Source organism: Acomys russatus, chromosome 10, assembly GCF_903995435.1.
Source record: "Acomys russatus chromosome 10, mAcoRus1.1, whole genome shotgun sequence".
Taxonomy (NCBI): Eukaryota; Metazoa; Chordata; class Mammalia; order Rodentia; family Muridae; genus Acomys; species Acomys russatus.
The window spans coordinates 56,026,151-56,045,674 of record NC_067146.1 but is presented as its reverse complement, the minus strand read 5'-3'; the positions used below and the strand labels follow the sequence as shown (position 1 = coordinate 56,045,674).

At 41.7% G+C, this 19,524-nt stretch overlaps 1 protein-coding gene across 7 annotated transcripts in view; it reads right to left on the bottom strand.

Annotated features, from left to right (window-relative positions):
* Rbm33 (RNA binding motif protein 33) overlaps nucleotides 1-19,524 on the bottom strand; it is a 99,757-nt gene that overhangs the window by 53,416 nt on the left and 26,817 nt on the right. For 4 of the 7 annotated variants that reach the window (XM_051152216.1, XM_051152217.1, XM_051152221.1 and 1 more), the window contains exons 6-9: nucleotides 17,793-17,912; nucleotides 9,716-9,887; nucleotides 3,322-3,533; nucleotides 460-742 (exon numbers count right to left, since the gene is read on the bottom strand). In XM_051152216.1, coding sequence (XP_051008173.1) covers nucleotides 460-742; nucleotides 3,322-3,533; nucleotides 9,716-9,887; nucleotides 17,793-17,912 — 787 coding nt within the window. The remainder of the gene's footprint in view (nucleotides 1-459; nucleotides 743-3,321; nucleotides 3,534-9,715; nucleotides 9,888-17,792; nucleotides 17,913-19,524) is intronic. The other 3 variants (XM_051152218.1, XM_051152219.1, XM_051152220.1) reach the window with 3 other exon arrangements.

Here is a 19,524-nt window from a genome sequence, read left to right as displayed (position 1 = left end):
CCATGAAGAAACAAGAACACAAACAGAACTCTTGTCTGTTCTGCTCTCTAACAAAGCCAAGGTGCCTGGAGACACAGGACCAACTGTTTCAGGGAAGCGACTCAAAGCAGCTCACAGATCCAGCACCTCTTCTGTCATAGCCACAAAGTTAATAACAAGGTAAAGATAGGCTGGTCTTTCCCCGCCAAGTTCCCCCGCACAAATCAAGGGGAACACCATGTAGGACACACTTGAAACATTCTTCCCCTGAGACATATGAAATAATCATTCAAAGACTTCAACAACTACCTCCAGGTGTTCCTCACACTGAGACTGGCACTGTATTTTCCATTCAGTCACAAAGTAAAAGGCAGACATTTTGAAGACAGGAACTTACATGCCAAGCTACATCATGTCTGTGAATCTAGCTGCCTCTGTGGTGGCTTTGTGAATGAACACATACTAGGAAAGAACACGCACCTTGAACGGGGGTCACCACTGTCCCCTTGAAGTGTGGGTTGATGTGGATGTTCTTGGGCTGCTGAGGAGTCACTGGAGGAGGAGTCAGCATCATCCTTGGAGTCTCCATCTGGGGGGGCATGTGCACTCCCTGAGGTGGGGAGGGGTGATGCGGGTGCTGTAAAGGGAGTAGAGGTTGTAGCTGCTGCTGCTGGAACAGACTTCTGATTGGCTGCTGCTGAGGTGGTGGTGGCGGTGGAGGAGGCTGTGGCTGTGGAGGAGGGATTAATCTTGGAGAGTGAGCCTGAAAACCACCAAAGGAGAGAAATTCACAGAAATCAACACTTAGAAGGAAACAAAAGTAATGCTGATGTGCTGCAAGCTTATACCAGTAACTCTTAGGAATAAACATACAGTATAAACTTGTACACAAACTTTGAAGACAGGATAAATAAACTGTGCCATCGACTCATAAGCAGGCATGCGGCTCAACCAGTCCATGACAAAGTGAGAAATGACAGCCCAAAGTACACAGCATGAATTCTGAAAAATAAAATTCAGCCCAGGAAACAAACTGCCCATAGCAAATGAAGCTACCCATAGCCTCTAAACACAGCTGGCCCTGCCTCTCCTTATGGAGACAGGAGGCAGACTGGAGCAATCACTAGAAACCTGCCACTAAGAAAGGGTCAGGGACACAGAGAGCTCTCCAAGAAGTTGCTTTGAGAAAGTGTTATCTGGACCAAACCTACACTGGAGAAAAGAGGTGCATCGCACACAGAAAATAACAGATCAGGAATGGAGAAAACCAGGAGAAAGGACTTCCTGTTTGGTCAAGAAGAGGGGCATAGCATATAAAAAGGTAAGAGGATCAAAAAATAAATAAATGCATAATCCAAAGTGACCCTGCAATTCCCCACAGCCCCACATCCAAGTCCCCATTGGGGACTTGTACAAGAAGCAGCAGGTCTACTCCTGACAGTGCCAGAAAGTGAGTTGGATTGAGTTTTGCTTTTAACCATTAATCAAATCAACTATACTGCCTATTAGCAGCCAAAACACTGGTAATTCAACTGTCTAATTAGTCATTTTTCCTGGGATGATGCTTAATTATAGAGATCACTGCATTCCAAGTAAAAGATACAACATGCATGGTGGGAAACCCTCAATGAGTCCCTCTCTAGGAAAGTGGCCGACTGCTCATCGGGTGAGACAGAAGAGATGAACACAGGCTTGTGACAAGCCATGGCAAAGGCAAGTAGAAGACCAGCCACAGTCTGACAAGAAGAAGGAAATTATTTCAGAAGAACAAGAAGGTTAAGGTTAAATTGTATATGACACTGGCTGTCCATCTCTCCTAAGAAAGGACTTTTCCAACAATCTGGAAACCAACAAACTTAAACTCTCCTCTTCCTAGAATCCAGGATACATGCTTCTCCTCATTACCTTTACACACCCAAGTGGGCAATGTACAGAACTGGAAAATTGTCATGTGTTGTTTGATCTCACTGAAAAGAGGCTGGCACTGAAATTGGGGGGAGGGGTGTCCCCTCTCCATTTCAGACCCTAACATGTTTGCCTGGGGATGAAATGGTCTCCTAACTTTCTGACAAGGAGAAAAAAGAATAGTAAACGGCCTAAGAGTAAAATCATGTCATTGCGAATAGGCTAGGACTGACTGACAGAAGAACCGAACCCAAATCAATAAACAAGAGCCAAGAACATTCCTTCTAGAACATGGAAGTGAGCAGGCAAGGGGACAGATCCATTCTGGGTGAGGAGTAAACAAGATCAAGCATCTCTGTGGCTTGGGGCAAGCTCACTGAAGACAGCCCTAGTGGGAAGGACAAGGCTGCAGCCAAAGTGCATGGCTGATCAGATTCAGTCTACCAGCAGTTTGGTAGCTACGCAACACACCAGGTGGTCAGTCACACCAGGATTCAAAGACACAGCTACCCTGTCAGGGTGCAGGTTACCTTTGCTTTCTGACTAGCTGTTGATGGTATCCCCGACCCTCTCTCCATTCCCCTTCCTTACCTGTGAATAAGAACAGGAGTTCTGTGACACTCATGATGACACAAAACTAGTCTGAGGCATACCTTGTTGACCTTGATGGAGAACCAACCAATTGTGTACAAAAGAGCTATGTACTGTTGTCACAAACTTTCAAGTGCTATCAGCCACCTTTTCTTCTTCTCTTTAAAACTGGAGTCTCACACAAGACCAACAACCACCCTTTCTACTTCATCATATCACCAATGGATGCTATCTGAAACTGTTAACAGAAGCCAAGTGTAGGCTGCAAGCCTATGTGCTATACACTAGGGACACATCTTGCATTATGTTTCTTCCAAACACTGACTTCCAAAGGAGAAAGTCATGAAGTTTACCTCTAGTTTGCAAACGGACAATAAACACCATGACTCCTATCTTTGCTTCTGAGACATCCCAGAAGAAATCCACTCAAGTTTAACTGTATAATTCAGTCTTAAGTCATGAACATTTTTATAAGATACAAAAATTAAGAAAAACTGCTACAGAAAAACACTTTATAAAATAACCAACTATGGCCTAAATCCTATCTGTATTAACAACAGCATATCAAAAACAGCACACTTGAGAGGTAAGAGAGAAACGCAGGGCTTGGTTGTAGCCACACAGGCCACCAGCTGTCCAATGAAGTGTTGAGATGGATTTCTGACTGCCCAATAGATTTCACGCTACACACGAAATCTTACCACAGACCCAAACCCAGAAGCTTCAGCCATTTCTTCTACTGCTTCAGTATCGTTTCCGAAAAGTGAGTATGAACTGTGTGACCCACAAAAACAAACTTTCATTGCTCTAAAACTGCCAAGTACTGCAATAAAACCGAGTAATTACCACGACAGGAGGCTGTGTAGGAAGCAGGGCAGGCCTGTGCTCCTTCATCCTTCCCCTCTCACTGTTCTCTCGTCTCTGGTCTCCCATTCCACGGCACATCAGAGAACCTCCTCCTCGCCTTCCTCCCCGGCGGGAACCGTAGCGGCCCTGCTTATGCTGTCGCTCTCTTTCTTCAAATTCAAGCAACGCGGCTTTGGCTTCTGCCGAAAGCTCTATGTAAAAAGATGTACAGATGTTAAATACAGCCCACATTGCACACATCTCTGGAGGGAGAGCAGTAAGAACCAAATAGCAGTCTCTTGATACTTAGATCATCTATCAATCCTCAAATGCTCCACTTTCACACGGTGTGCCCAGTGGGTCTAAGAAGTAGCTAATGTTCACAGACTCCTACAGTTGGAAACTCTTCCTCTACTGCTGGGCTCCAATGAGGCCAGTAAGCGAATGCCACTAGCTGGATGTGGTGGTGCATGCCATTAGTCCCAGCACTTGGGAGGCAGAGGCAGGTGGATCTACATTGAGTTCAAGGCCAGCCAGGTCTACGAGGTTGAGTTCCAGGACAGCCAGGGCTACACAGAGAAACCATGTCTCAAAAAAAAAAACAGAAAAAGAAAAAGAAAATAGAAAGAAAGAAAAGAAAATGCTACTAATGTGCAATGGCTGAGTCAGGATGGAAAAAAAAAAACCCCAAGTGTTCTCCTATACATCAAAGCCACTACTGACCTCCTTCTGAAGTCAAATTATTAAGGATAATTCCTAAAGAATAAACACTCAATAGCTTCATTTCACTTTAAACTTGTACATTCACTAGTATATATGTCATACTGTCAAAACAACATTGTGTGTCCACACAGCCAGACACAGACACCTTGTCAAATCAGAGAAAAGCCATTCAAGGAAAAGCTGGCTATTTAAAGCACTGCCGGAGGATCACAGAGCCACTGTGTCTCTCCCATGCTTCAGAGTGCAGTGAACAGGAGCATAGACCCTAAAACTCTTCCAACAGCATATTATCCTAAGCACTAAGGGAGGCCTTTCATCCAAATAGGGTTTCTTTGTTTTACAGTAGTGTCTAAATGTGGTAATACATCTTATATTAGTCAACGTGTATTTTCTTAAGACATCACTACACACTGCTGTCAGCCTTTCTACTACTCTACTGGGGGATGTTACATATCACTTTGCTGTATCGGACTAAAACTCCTTCTAGTCTGATTCCTTTTCTTGGAAATACTGATGTGGTATCCCCTCTCATTCAAATGAGGACCTTTGGAAAGAAAACATAATAATCTCCTTTTAACCAGCACAAATTTTTATTTTAATCTTGACTACATGATTGCTTCACACACAGATTTTATGCAGTGAATCAGCAATTATTTTTCTGGTGGTTCTGAGTGTCAAGATTAATTTGGCTAGCCTCAGTAATAAAATGGTTTCAAATGACATCTTTAATCAGCAAGAAAAAATGTTCTCCTCCAATTGAGACAAGCTGTCACAAAAGGTCACCAAAATATGACAGGATAGAAATTACATTTGTAACTTCAACTGAAATGTTAATTTCCCCATAAGTATTTTCTGAACTATATCCAAATCCTAAAGCGATACATCATAAAGCAACTACAATTACACTACTATACTATTCCTAGAAACAACATATTTGCATCTAAATTAGAGCAGTTAGAAATGAACACATACTTACGGAATATTGTTTGGCAAAATAAAAATGGCAAATCTCAAAAGAAAACCAAACCCCCCAAATTTTAAATCAAAACAAAGCAGCATAGTATAAAAAGGTGAGTATGTGGCTACTGTCATTAACAACCACCCACTGTCACTAGATGAAAGGGTTCTTCCTACAGGTTTTTGTCTTCCATGGAAGTAGCTAGGGTATTAGGTCAACAAAACAAGATATAAGGATTGCCAAGCAGCTGAGTCAAAGCAATAAAAGGTAATTTAACATGATGCATGTGCCAGTGAGAATGAACACAAAATTCAGAGTGAATGTAAAACTTAGCTTAGAAAGAAAAAGAGCACATCTTCCCCAAGATCCTGCTGCTTTCAAAGACCATCCCTAGTCCAGGCCAGCTTCCTAGAGCAAGAGAGGCTGCTGCTGCTCCTCACTCTCAGGCTCAGCCCAGTGTCTGTGTAGAGCAAGCCCTGGCATGTTCGTAGACACCAAACACACACACACACACACAACCACACACACACACACACACACACACACACACGGTCTAGCAACCTTAGTCAACTGTTCTGAATTCACAGTAGTGTGTCATCCGTTAGAGAAGGGAGAAAACCATCACTTCAATGTTTTCCTATAAGGTTTAACTTGTAAAATCCTGACTGAAAAAAAGTCTAACCAACTAAGTAAAAATAGCTTAAATGAAAACCCCAGCCTAAAGTAAATAAATATCCCAGTCAACAACTGAGATTTAGCTCTTTAATAGTGGAGAATCATGTGTGTGAACTAGTGTTTTCACACTTGAAGCAATATGTGTATCTGAAAGCAGTGACACTCCCTTCTAGATGTCAAAAAGATGACTTCACATACAAGCTTTCAGAGTCAGAAATGGGAGGTACCACAGCAGCATTTGATTCTTCTTGAAAGAACAAAGGATTCTCAAGATTAATCAAATCTATCTATCACTAAGGGAGTAAAGTTGTTTGTGGGCTGGAGAGATGGCTCGAGTTAAGAGCACCGTCTGCTCTTCCAGAGGACCCATTCAATTCCCAGCACCCACATGGCAGCTCACAACCACCCATAATTCCAGTTCCAGGGGATCTAGACCTCTTTTCTGAGCTCCACGGGCACTAAGACACACATATGATAAGCATACACTTAGGCAAACTCTCAAAACACACAAAATAAAATAAATCTATTTTTTAACTTAAGTTTTTATTAGTAAACAAAATGACAAATAGGAAAAAAAAAACTGTCCAGATAGTACGCATCACTAGAGAACACAGGGACTGTTGTAGAAACACACTTTCACCTCAGTATAAAAGCAGGCAAACGGCGTTACAATTCAATAAACTCCATCTTGGGACTGAGGACACAAAAACAAGCTGACAGGTGACACTCATGTAAATTTTCAGCTCTCAAAGGCTGTGGCACCCTCTTCCTCAGCAAACCTTGTACCTGTCCACTCTGCCTGGGAAGGTGCAAGCCCTATCAGGAAGCCCCTTCTCTCAGGAAACAGTCTTCTGAAGAGTGGTGACATTCTTTGCATATTGACAATAACCCCAACTTTGAAGTTACTAGTAAACTTTCCAAACATTAAGCTCACTTAAATTGGAACTCTAAATGGGGTGGGGTGGGGGGGGGCGGAGAACTAGCCAAATTACCATATTCTACAAAACTGCACTTTAATCCTTTTTAGAGGAAAATACATAATCAGAATGTTTACCATTACAGCACTGTTTCTAAGGGTTCCAAGTCCTCTCCTCACCCTTCTAGCCTTTTATCTCTGGAGTAGACTGGTTATTGTTGTCAGGTATCTTGAAAAGAAAGCACATTTGACAGCTTTCTGGATAAAGCAAAGTTTAAATAACTCTGAAAACAAGGAAAGGAAGCAAAGGCCCTAAAAAGAATGGACCAAACTAAAGTATTCGTACAGACAAGTGGAACATTCCAGAATAGCTATGCTCACATCCTCAGAGGGAGAGGAAATGAATGCTTACAACCCTGATAATGAGCTGAATTTGTGTTAGTGGATGAGGACAGCTTAGAGTTCACCTGGAGACTCTGTATATGCCCCTGAAAGATACATGCTCCATGCTCTTGTTTAGTAGTAAAAACAACCATGTTGTGGTTTGAATGAGAATGACTCTTGGTTGGGGGGAGGGGGGTAGCCCCAAGGGAGTGAAGTCCTGAGAGAATGTGTATTTTGAAATGTAAGCAACCATTTTGAGGAATCCAAGGCCATGGGAAATTGGCAAAAATTATTACATCCAAACAGGCCAGGCTCAAGAGGAATGGGAAATCTTTCCTTGGAGTTGGAGTCCAACTTTGAACAACTGATCAGTGTGGGCAAAGACTAGGCGCTTCCTCCTCTGAGATGTTTATAGCCTGAGACTGCTCTCTTATACAGACTTTCTACCAAGGCTAGCTAGCCCATTCCCTTGTGCTGTACATAATGAAAAAGCTGAGGTTCCAAGTAGCTGGAGGTAGCTTAAGGTAATGTTAGAGAACCTCACTTGACCCCAGGCTTCACTGTGTGTCTGTCTATCTTTTCTTCATTCCCTCACTGTTCCTAGCTAGGGTTCCAGGCCCCAAGCCTTGAATGACAAGATACATGGGCTCATATATTAGAAATGCTTGGTCCCAATTGATGGAACTATTTGTGAAGGATTAGAAGGTGTGGCCTTGTTGGGGAAAGGAGCAAGATTTGAGGTTTCTGATGACTTACACCATTACCAATATGTCTGTGTTGCTCTCTCTGCCTCCTACTTGTGGATCAAGACTTGAACTCTCAGCTGTTCCTACCACTGTAGCTTTGCTTTGCCATCATAAACTCAAACCCTCTGAAACTATAAGCCCAACAACACTTTTTTGTAAGTTGTTTTGGCCATGGGATTTTGTCACAGCAACAGGAAAATAACTAATACAACCACAAACAATAGTGTTTAAAAATAATAAAAGGAGAGTAGGAAAGTATATCTGCCAACTTCTGTATACACACATGGGGGGGAGAGGGGGAGGGAGAGAAGATTGACTGACCAGACCATTGAAGTAATATAAGGCTTGGACCTTGACTTTTTTTTTCCTTTTTTTATTATTAATTTATTCAAATTACATCTCAGTTGTTAGCCCATCCCTTGTATCCTCCCATTCCTCCCTCCCTCCCACTCCCCCCCCCATTCCCTTCCCCTATGTCTGTGACTGAGGGGACCTCCTCCCCCTGTATATGCTCATAGGGTATTGAGTCTCTTCTTGGTGACCTATTGTCCTTCCTCTGAGTGCCACCAGGTGTCCCCATCCAAGGGACATGGTCAAATATGGGGCACCAGAGTTTGTGTGAAAGTCAGATCTCCTTCTCCACTTAACAGTGGAGAATGTCCTGTCCATCAGCTAGTCTGGGTAGGGGTTCGAAGTTTACTGCCTATATTTTCCTTGGCTGGTGCCATAGTTTGAGGAGGACCCCAGGGCCCAGACCCACCTGTAGTTTTCCAGGACCCTCTGGATCCTTCTATTTCCTCATTCTCTCAGGCTTCTCACACCTAAAGTCTCAATAGGATGTCCTCCCCTCTGACCCACTTTCCTAGTAGGTAAAGTTTTTCATGGGGACGTACCCCTTGGACTAGTGTCTCAATATAAGTGAGTATATACCATTTAACTCTTTTTGCTTCTGGGTGAACTCACTCATTATGATAATTTCTAGTTCAATTCATTTGTCCACAAATTTCGAAAATTCCTTGTTTTTAATAGCTGAGTAGTATTCCATAGTGTAAATGTACCACAGTTTCTTAATCCATTCTTCTACTGAGGGACATATAGGCTGTTTCCATGTTCTGGCTATTATGAATAAGGCAGCTATGAACATGGTTGAGCATATTGGACCTTGACTTTTATCTAGACCAAAATAGAAAGGCAAATAGACCTGGATGTCCTGTAAGGCTTGTCTTCCTCATTAGAAAGCCACAGCTGGGAACACACTGAAAATACAACCTTCCTGGGTACTGCCTGGAACTAAAGACTCAAAATGGCTGGGAGTGGCCCCAACACTGTTTCAAAAGCCTCAGATGCTTCTACCACTCAGCAATACTCCCAGCCCATGGGGTGATTGTGTCAATCCTATGTGAACCCAATGATCAGTGGGAAAGGATACAAACTGTACAAAGGGTTGGAGGTGATGGTGTCAGGCAGCAACAGTCTGAAGAAGGTCTTCAGTGGCAAATTCTTGACATTCAGTTAACAATCTCTTAGCTAGTCACTGAAACCCCAAAGGATGGCTACGAAGATGTTACACGTGCAAAATAAAACCAATTTGGCCCAGATTTAGCACTGGCTACCTGAGGGGGCACAGTCTAGTAGAGAAAGCCAGTATCTAGGCCAAGCATCCCCATGCCACCACCTCAGTACAGCCAAGAAAGACAGGACATGAAGGAGTAGCTTTAGACCATATATTCCCAAAGAAAACTAAAAAAAAAAACTAGATAGACAGATAAACAGACAGACAACTTCTAAATACTCCACTGAAACACTTATAACCCAGAAGTGTTTGCTTGACATAACGATGAGCACAGCTGAGCACCAGCCTCCCGTATACCAGATGCCCTCACCAACAGTCAATCGTGATAAGACCTGGAGAAATCTGAAATGGAAATAAAGATTGGGGAAGCAGGACCCCCCCCCAAACAAAATTACCCACAGGCCAAAACCAAAAATTACCCAAAGTTTCTGGGATGTTCCTTCTTTCTCTAGTCACATCTGAGAGCCTAATAATTGTTCCTTCTTTCCTTTCTGTTTTAAAACGCAATCGTCCAGATTCTTCATCATCATCTTCTTCTTCATCTGATTCTTCTTTTATGTCTTTCTGGAGTTCTAAGGTTTCCATTCCTCCCTACAGGCAGACAGAAGCAAACAGGGAGAAGTAAGCCCATAGTCATTAAAAGTCTAAGTATACTTTAAAGATCTTGGTAAAAGGCTATGTGAAACATGAAGCCAACTCCAGTGGGGAAAAACTTCAAATTTTAAAAAGAAACTTTCTTTTGGAATACCTTCAAATTCCTGCATGTGGTTAACACCTGAGGACCTCCACACTGCTGCCTCTCACACTTGCTAGAGCACAGGCATCAATTAAACATCCCTGCTGCCTTACAGCAAATCCAGACCACAGCAAAGCTCCACACAACTTAGGTTGTCTATGACTATGATATAAGCTATCACCTTTTATCTTATAGTAAATCCATACCACTACGATAACACTAGGTTAACAATGACAACTCACGTGGTATCTGCAATGGCTACTTCCGCCATGTAAGCTCAACAGTTCACAGTCCCTAACTTCAGTCAGGAAGCTATCCCTCAGTCTTGGGTTGGGTGGCTGCTTGCTCCTACTGAAGTCTTCACAACCCTTCTTTGTTACTCCCCTTCTCCCTTTCCTCCTTACTTCACTCCTGCTGTCTAGTGTTAACTCACTGTGTACTTAGTGCTGAGACCAGTAAATGACAAAAACCATTTCTTCTGCTACTTAAACCATGTTTTATCTTAGTCCCTTACAAAAGAGTCCCTTTTGTAAGAGTCCCTTACAAAAACTCCTCTAGTGCTAACCCAAACAAACTAAAGCAGTTTTTTCACACAATTCTTCTCTCGGAGCTCCTATGGCCCTCTCATCTCCCTCTTACGTTAATCTCAGCAGCCCACTGGCAGGTGAAGACAGGCACTACTAAATATAAGGCTCACTTAAACACTGTCTACCAGTGTAATAAAAAGTGCAGCTTGCCTCTTCATTATCATGAACAGTTCTTTATCTTAAAAGAAACAAATGCATGCTTTTAGAAAATGCGTAAAAAGCTAAACCCACGCATAATCACTGTTAGTTTCCTTTCCTAAACATTTTCAAGGCAAAGAGCTAACTACAAGGCAGACTCTGTAACAAGTAGTACAAACAGGAAGCTCCAGGAATCCAAATGCTGAATGAACATGGAGCCTGGCATGTCAATTTCACTCCAATGTATGGCTTTTCAGTGCTGTAAAGTTTAGCATGCTGGAGAATTCTGCAGGCCCAGAATGTCAGATTCTTGTTAGTGTAACACTAACCATTTCTATATCATGTGTACATATCTGAAATCAGAATTAGTGGCACCTATGCTGAATCTTCAACACATCATTGCCAAAATGTCCCTGCTGTACCTCCACATGCTCAGGCAGGACTGCTCTGTGTTAACAAATACACTAATGGCTGGAAATCCTGTTCAGAAGCAGATTCTGACCAGGGAAGACTAGAGTGGGGCCTGAGCGTCCACGTTCCCAAGGAGGCCAACTCATGGATCTACAGTAATATGGCCACAAAGAAGAAATCATGTCCACCAAACAAAAACCTTAATGCAGCAGTTATAATAACCACATAATTACTTCAACAGATACAAAAAAGGGGATTACAAAAATTTAGTGCCTATCAGAAAATCGCTACTAACAAACTAGAACCAAAAGAACTTCTTCAATCTGAGAACAAACTTACTGACGAGCAATAAAATGCCATCCTCTTAGCACTAAAAATAATGCAAGAAAGTGGGCTTTGTCGTTAGTTTTCTGCTGTACATAGCACCTGCACTGGAAGTCAATAAGGCAAAGGAAACAAAAAGGATTCTCATTACAAAGAAAGAAGGAAGATGTTTCATTAACAATTTATTAAAATGGTAATGGGGGGGTGGGGGGGGTGGGGGGATCCAGAGAGATGGCTTAGTGGTTAAGACTACATACTGCTCTAGCAAAGGATCCGAACTGAGTTTTCAGCACTCATATAAGGTGATTTACAGCCACCACTAACTCCAGCACTGACAAATCCAACATCCTTTTCTGGTATACATAGATACCTGTTCTCATGTACAGAGGCAAATATACAGACAGACAGGCAGGCAGGCAGGCAGGCAGGCAAGCACACGCGCACGCACACACACTTTAACCTAGAGATACATGGGCATCTCCATCAAAAACCGAGCCAGATTTCAAGTAGATACTGATAAGTCCATTACAGAAAAGAACCTTAGGAAGAATCACAGTGGTGGCTTGCTTTATCTGGTTCCATGCTCCGTTACTGCAACTGCTGTGGTGTGCTGACATACACACTCTATAGAACAAATTAATGCAGAAGAGCCCAAAGTAAACAAAGTCAGCCAACAACACAAAAACTACAGTGACTTGATATGAAGGAAAGCCTACACAGCAAACCAACAGAACAGCTGGAAAAGCATTTTTATTTAAAAACAAGGGATTGTTCTCATATCTCAAATCTAACCTAGACTAACACTAATGATTCAAAGCTTCCAGAAGAAAAGAGGGAGTTAATTTTATAATCATGGGGTAATCAAAATTTTCTTAGGTTACAAAATCACTTGGTCATCATCCAAATTATTTTCTACTTATAAAAATTACATTTGAGGACTAGAGAGACAACTCAACGGAGGACTCAGGAGGTCTGATGCCCTCTCTTCCGGCCATCAAAGGCACAGCATACACGTGGCACACTAACATGTATGCAAACAAAACTCCCATATACATTAAAGAGAAAAAATTTAAAAACTTTAATTTGTTTACAGCCATATTACCTTGAGTATGCCTGATCTCAGGTAGAAAATTTAAATTTAAGAAAATAAAGATGGAGGCTGGGTGTGGTGGTGCAAGCCTTTAATTCCAGCACTTGGGAAGCCGAGGCAGGCAGATCAATGTGAGTTCGGGGACAGCCTGGTCTACAAAGTGAGTCCAGGACAGCTCAGGCTACACAGAGAAACCCTGTCTCAAACAAAACAAAACAAACAAAAAACCCAAAAAAATAAAAATAAAAAAATAATTAAAATAAGAAAATGAAGATGTAATTCAGATGTTAAGAAAAAAAATTCACAAACCACATATCTGCCAATGGACTTTATATCTAGAATAAATAGACACCCTCCTAGCAACCTTTCTGTAGATTACAGACACTAAAAATATGCACATAAACTATACACAAACAAAATATACTATCTATGTAAAATACAAATATATAATCAATAATCTCAATGAAGACCTTATACATTCTGCAGCTTATATAAAGAAAAGACAACCACTTTAAAGAAAAAGTGACTACATTCAAATCCTTAAGACTATGTAAGTCCAAAAGAATATATAAACAGTGCTCAGTGTCATTTGCCATCAGAGTAATGATGCAGCCATTGAAGGGCTGAAGAAAGAACATGATACCAAGTGAGGAGGAAGGATGAGGATTCTACCAAACCAAAAGTATAAAATGATATAATCACTTTGGAAAACTGTTAATTACCTTAAAAATCAGCAACATGCTAATCTAGCTCAGTAATTCTACCAATACCTATCTACAAAACAAAAAAGGCGAACATTTATCCATAACAACAACCCAAATATCTAACAAGAAGAAACAATAAGGTATATCAAAAAAAAAATTAATTAGTCTACATGTAAGTACTTGGATTAATCCAAAACTATGTCGGGTAAAAATATGAGGTTGTGAGTATAGCTCAGTGACATAGCCCTTGTTTAACATGCCTGAGATTCTAGATTCAATCCCAACACCACAAAAACAAACCAAGGCAGGAGCAGGTAGACATTAAGATGAATTTCTTAAAAAGAAAGAAAGAAAGAAAGAAAGAAAGAAAGAAAGAAAGAAAGAAAGAAAGAAAGAAAGAAAGAAAGAGATAGATGAATTTCTAGTACACTTAGATCAAGTAGGGTAGGAGAAGCAGTAGTGTTAGCCTCTGCAAAGCCAGGACTTAAAAACAAACAAAAAAAAGCCAGTGTTTTTGGCTTAAGCCGTTTATCTGCAGTAGGTGTTAATATCATCAGGGCTTTAAAAGACTACTCCTTTCTTTTCTCTATTAGTGCTGGGTGTTAACAGGAGCCTCTATGGGCTGGGGAGGTGGCTCAGAGGTTTAGAACACTGGCTGCTCTTCCAAAGGTTCTGAGTTCAATTCCCAGCAACCATTTGGTGGCTAACAACCATCTATAATGAGATCTGGTGCCCTCTTCTGGTGTGCAGGTGTACATGCAGGCTGAACATTGTATACATAATCAATTAAAAAAAAAAAAGGAGCCTCTCTCTTAGGCTGCATTTGACTTTTCTTTATGAACTTGTGCCTCACTCTTGAAATAAATTTAAATATAGAGAAAAAAATAAAAGATTAGTGTAAGAGACTCTTCACCTCACTGTGCAGTTGTAGAAGAAGGTGTCTAATTGGGTGCTAATATCAGGGCTTAAAAAGACTATGCTGATCTTTTCTCTGTGTGCTGAGTGTCGGAAGGAGCCGTCCCTTAAACTGAATTTGACTTTCCTGAAGAGTAATGGGATTATCCTTCATCAATGACAATAAGGTATAATAGAAAGATGGGAAATTATGGGACAGGAAATGAGACAAGAAAGGAACTCCCCTCTGGTGTCTGGGTGAAATCTTTTTTGCCAGTGGAAAACTAAGGATTCTAGCACAATTACCGAGATTTATTGTGAGGGCTGACAAACAGAATCACAGTATTCCTTTTATATAGAGAAATTTTCAAACATAAATGTTAAAATAACAGTGAACCACTTTGGTTTCGTTTTGTTTTTTCAGACAGGGTTTCTCTGTTAACCTTGGCTGTCCTGGACTCATTTTGTAAACCACTTGGAAGCCTTATACTCACAGAGATCCGCCTGCCTCTGCCTCCCTGAGTGCTGGGACTACAGGTGTGCACCACCACACCCAGATCACAATGAATGAGCCACTTTTAAGGCCCTGAGTTTGTCCTTACTCCTTTCTCAGATATTTTAGGAGAATCTCATAAATACCACTATTAACTTTGGCTTACCTGAAAACATTCTAACTCTATCAGCAATTCCTATGAGCTCATCAGTTGAAATCCTATCAAATTATTTCAGGAAGTACCCTAGAATCTCATTTAAATTCCTCAGCACCCTGAAGAATCCACCAAAGTAAAGGTAGGGGCTCCTACAAAGACATATCAAACAGCCTGACTCATGCTGGGAGTCTTTCTTCTTAACCCTGTGCAATCTGTCTCTCTCTGTCCTCTCTCTCCATGAACTTCACTGAACTCTGCTTAGTATGGGCTCATCCTCATCTTCTTTCTTGTAAAGTCAAGAACCTCAGCTTCACCTGTCTTGAGGTCTCTAAAAAGAAATAAGGCTACTATTGGTAGCTGTGCAGAGCTGTGTCTCTGGCTTGCACCCCAGAGCTGTTCACAGATGGTAAGCTGGATATAAGCATGCATAAAAACTTAATCATTTGATCTAAATGATTGGTTTGCTGAATGCAAACTATTATTGGGGAGGGGTGTGTGTGTACACATCAGAGGTCACTTGGTCTCTCTCTCACTCCCTTAGGCAGAAACTTTTCATTAGTTCTGCTAAACTGTCTGGCCAGTGAACATCAGAATCCACTTGTCTATAACACCCTAATGCTAGGGTTAACAGAAAACTCTGTGGCCAGGACTAAATAACCCCACAGTCTAAAAGCAATCACTATGACTATTTTATCTTCATCCAAACTTTGGCTGTTTGTTTTTAGATTTACAAACAAGCAATAAGGGAGCTGAGAGAAGACTATAGCACCTGGCTCCTCTCAATTATCAGACATATCTTCCCATGCTTTACAGCAAAAGAAAGGCTTGGGTTCCTCTCCTATAGGGTCAGTATGGCGACAATAGAAATCTGACACTGCCAATACACACATTCTAGGATTTTGAACCCCATCTTAGATTATCGTTTTAAATTCTCATTAAAGTAGAAGTGTTGAGTTGAAGGACAACATGCTTTAGGGCTGATGGGCCTCTTAAGAACAGTAAAGGTGTAGATTATACTGAAAGTGGGCAAAGTGGGCTGCCACACTTCTCACATCTCACAAAGACCAGGACTAGGGTTGAGTCATGAGTCATCTCCACAGCAGGAGCACTTCCCTGAAGCCCTGTTCAGCTGTGATCATGTCCAGAGGGAGCAGTGCTTAAGGAGAAATCCTTGCATGTGGGACTCTATTCTGACCTAAACAGACCTGCCCTGAAAGAAGACCCTTTCTTTGAGAGTCACCAGGTACAGAAGCACACCTGGACAGATTCTACAACAAAAAACAAGCTTGACACGCCCACAAGATAGCAGAACCCAAAGAAATCCTGTTGTGACATTGCTTAGTATAGGTCCCCCAACAAAATAAGACATCTTCCAGTATTCTCAGGTTTTGTCAATCTTAAAATAGATTTTAAATCTTACCTTATTGAATCTTTTCATGTGCTTATAATAATTCATTTGCTTATCCTGTGAGGACACGTGATATATGCACAGAATTCTGTTTTCCTTCCAACCTTTGACCACCCAAAGACCTCCTTGGCAGCCTTCCAACTGCTCTGCTCCCTGCTTTCAGGTCTACTTGATTTCTTCTCACATCTGCAAGTGTCCTCGCAGATAAGACCAAGTTGGGTGAACGTATGCTAGGCAGAATGATACTGTTTCAGGCAGCCTGCCTGTTCTGGGTCTTCTTCCCCTTTGCCAGGGTCCTCTGGATTAGACACCTTCTACAACTGCACAATGAGGTGAAGGGTCTCTTACACTAGTCTCATTTTTTTCCTCTATTTTTAAAATTTATTTCAAAGAGTGAGATACAAAGTACAAAAAGAAAAGTAAAATTGAGCTTAAGGGAAATGTTCCTGTTTTACACCCAGCACTCAAGAGAAAAGAAGTAGTCTTTTAAGGCCTTGATATTAACACCCACTGCAAATAAATGGCATAAGCCAGGAAACACTGGCTTGTGTGGATCTCTTTTCTAGCAAGTAGAAAAGAACATTATGGAAATTATTGGAGGGGGGAAAAAAAGTTGTAAGGGATACAAATGTTTTAGAGACTATTACAGACCTAGCTAGTCCCTACCTACCTCACCAAGAGAACAGCTCAGAATTACCAGAGGCCCACTCTTCATTCAATAGTACTTCAGGTCATTTCTTCAACACAGCCTCAGACATGGGCCCTCCTCACAGGGCCCTTCAGAACTCTTGTGTTTAAGCCTCTCTCCTGGGAGCTATCTGTCACTTTCTACTGTCCATAACAGTAATTCTGAGCACCTTCTTCCTACGTTAGACTGCAAATTCCTTGTGGGCAGAAACCCAGGTCATCTCTGTTTCTTTAACACCTAAGATAGAATCTAAAACAAGGAATCTTACATTGTTTGTTGAATAATGGTCCAAACTAGCTAATTAAAATAATTATAGCACTGATTTCAAAGCAGTGGCATACCACTTTTAAAAGTCAGCCCTAAAATTCCCTTTCAGCACTACCACTTATGCCAGCTACGATGCTCAGCAGGCAGAGTACATACTGTACAAACTTGAGTTTGCTGTGCAAAATTGAGTTTGACCCTCAGAATCCACATAAAGTTAGGAGAGAAGAAACTTCACAAGTCCCCTCTAACTGACCATGTGTATGCCATGCACAGATACTTACAAGCACACAAGCACGCGTGCATCCGCGCGCGCGCGCGCGCACGCACACACACACACACACACACACACACACACACAATATTAAAGAGAAATAAAAATTTTAAAAAGGAAGAAGTATTACCACTCCAGGGTACACATTTCTCACAGACGCCAGGCACCAGAACTCACTTCTCTAGGTCGGGGCTTGGGTTTCTACTATAACGACAGTTCAGAGATGCATCAACTTTTCACTGATAGGTTTTTTTTTTCCCTTAAGTAGGTGCTCATTTTAAATCTGGAAGGAAAGAAACTCAGGAAACTGTAGAAGTTGAACAAATACCTCGTGGGTCTCAGAAGCAACCTGGGAATCAGTAATCTCATCTAAGTCATCTTCAGCCTCACAGTCTTCCCGCACTTGCAGCCCTTGTTGCCCACCATAAGCCTGTAAGTATTCTTCATCCTAACGGCCATTAAAGAGAAGAAACATTTTTCTCACAAAGCTTTTGGGTGTTTTCAACCACTTTTCATGTATGATTCATGCAGAGTTATTTTAATACATTCTATTGTGGTGATGCCCTGACCAAGCACATAGCACAGGCGCTTCCTCTGCACAGTCATGCAAGCCAAGCACACATGCTGGTCCAGCGATGAGAGTGACCAACAATGGCTCAGCTTCAGAGCCAAGCCCCAGTTGAACAGCTCTCACAATCAGCCTTTAGGGAAAAAGCCTTACAAGAACCAAGCTTGTGTGCTCACTGAGGAGCTTGGCGGCAGGAGTTGGTCTCCATGCTCATGGCCAACATGAGGCCAACACGACACCAACAGCAAGAGCAGGGGTAGGCAATGTGACACAGCAAAGTGCTTTTCACACACTACACTACAGTGGATTCTTTATCAGGCCTTTCCTTCTGCTGGGTAAGAGGATGACTCCAAGTCTTCCATGAAATGGAAAGGGCTTATCAGTAGGCAAGCTTGTCCTTTCTGGGCTCAGGCAAGGTAGTAGACAAGGTGACTAGAGATCACCACAGTGCCAAAGAAAGCACACTGCTACTGGTATTACTAACAAGTAGAGGGCAGGAAGAGCGGACTCCCCTGCTTCTCAAGATGATCCTAACAATGCATTCCACTTTACACAAACAGTGGAGATCCTGATCAACATTTCAGCCAAATACACAATGGAACAGTCTGCTACTCTCTACACAAACAGTAAATCTGAACAACATTTCATGAGATCTCTCTCATCTGATACTAACTTCACAGCAAATACACTTTAATGTCACCAACAAATACACCTCTGTCTGCAGCTGAGTTTGCTGCTATCAGAGTACAGAAGGTAAAATGCAATCACGTTCATCAACAATGATGCTTGCAAAATTCACTTAAACAAAATACAGCAGAGCTCCGGATCTGTGCCGATCAGTCTCTCAACATCTCTGAGATCTCTCACTCTTCATGGTGACAGTATCCCTTTCAGTTAAAAAGTCTGTGGTCTTAAGGATTCTATGGCCAGTTCTACACCAAATGCAGGTTTCTTTGGGTGGGCTCTCACAGAAAGCCCATGCTTGTAAGGTCACAATTCAGAGTTAATTCTGGCTTTGGAGAGCAGGTTAACAAATTCTGACTAGGACAAGGACCCAGTGTAAGCCCTTCAAGAAACTATATACCCTTGGGAACATGGGAGCACAACCTAGCCATGTGTTTCTTGTCTAATGACAATATGCACACCAGGGACAGTCTGAGATCTCAGCTGCTGGATGAGAGCAATGCACTCCACAGCTTAATTCTAGTTTCTTCCCATCCAGGGCAGCCAGGCACTTCAGACACTATCACTGTAGTATCCATGAAGAGAGATGATAGTTTTGGCTCCAAACCAAATATAGTAAGGTGCCACTGCTTACAGAACATTCAGCTGTAAAATACTAGCACACTCAGAATTTGCAAGTGAAATTTTAAAGTTTTTTTGAGAGTTTTTTTTTATTCTGAAAAAAAAAAATTCATTTTAATGTAAAAGAGTTCTATAATGTTCGATTTAAGTATTTTATCCTTTTCCATACCTGAATCTTGGACCACAG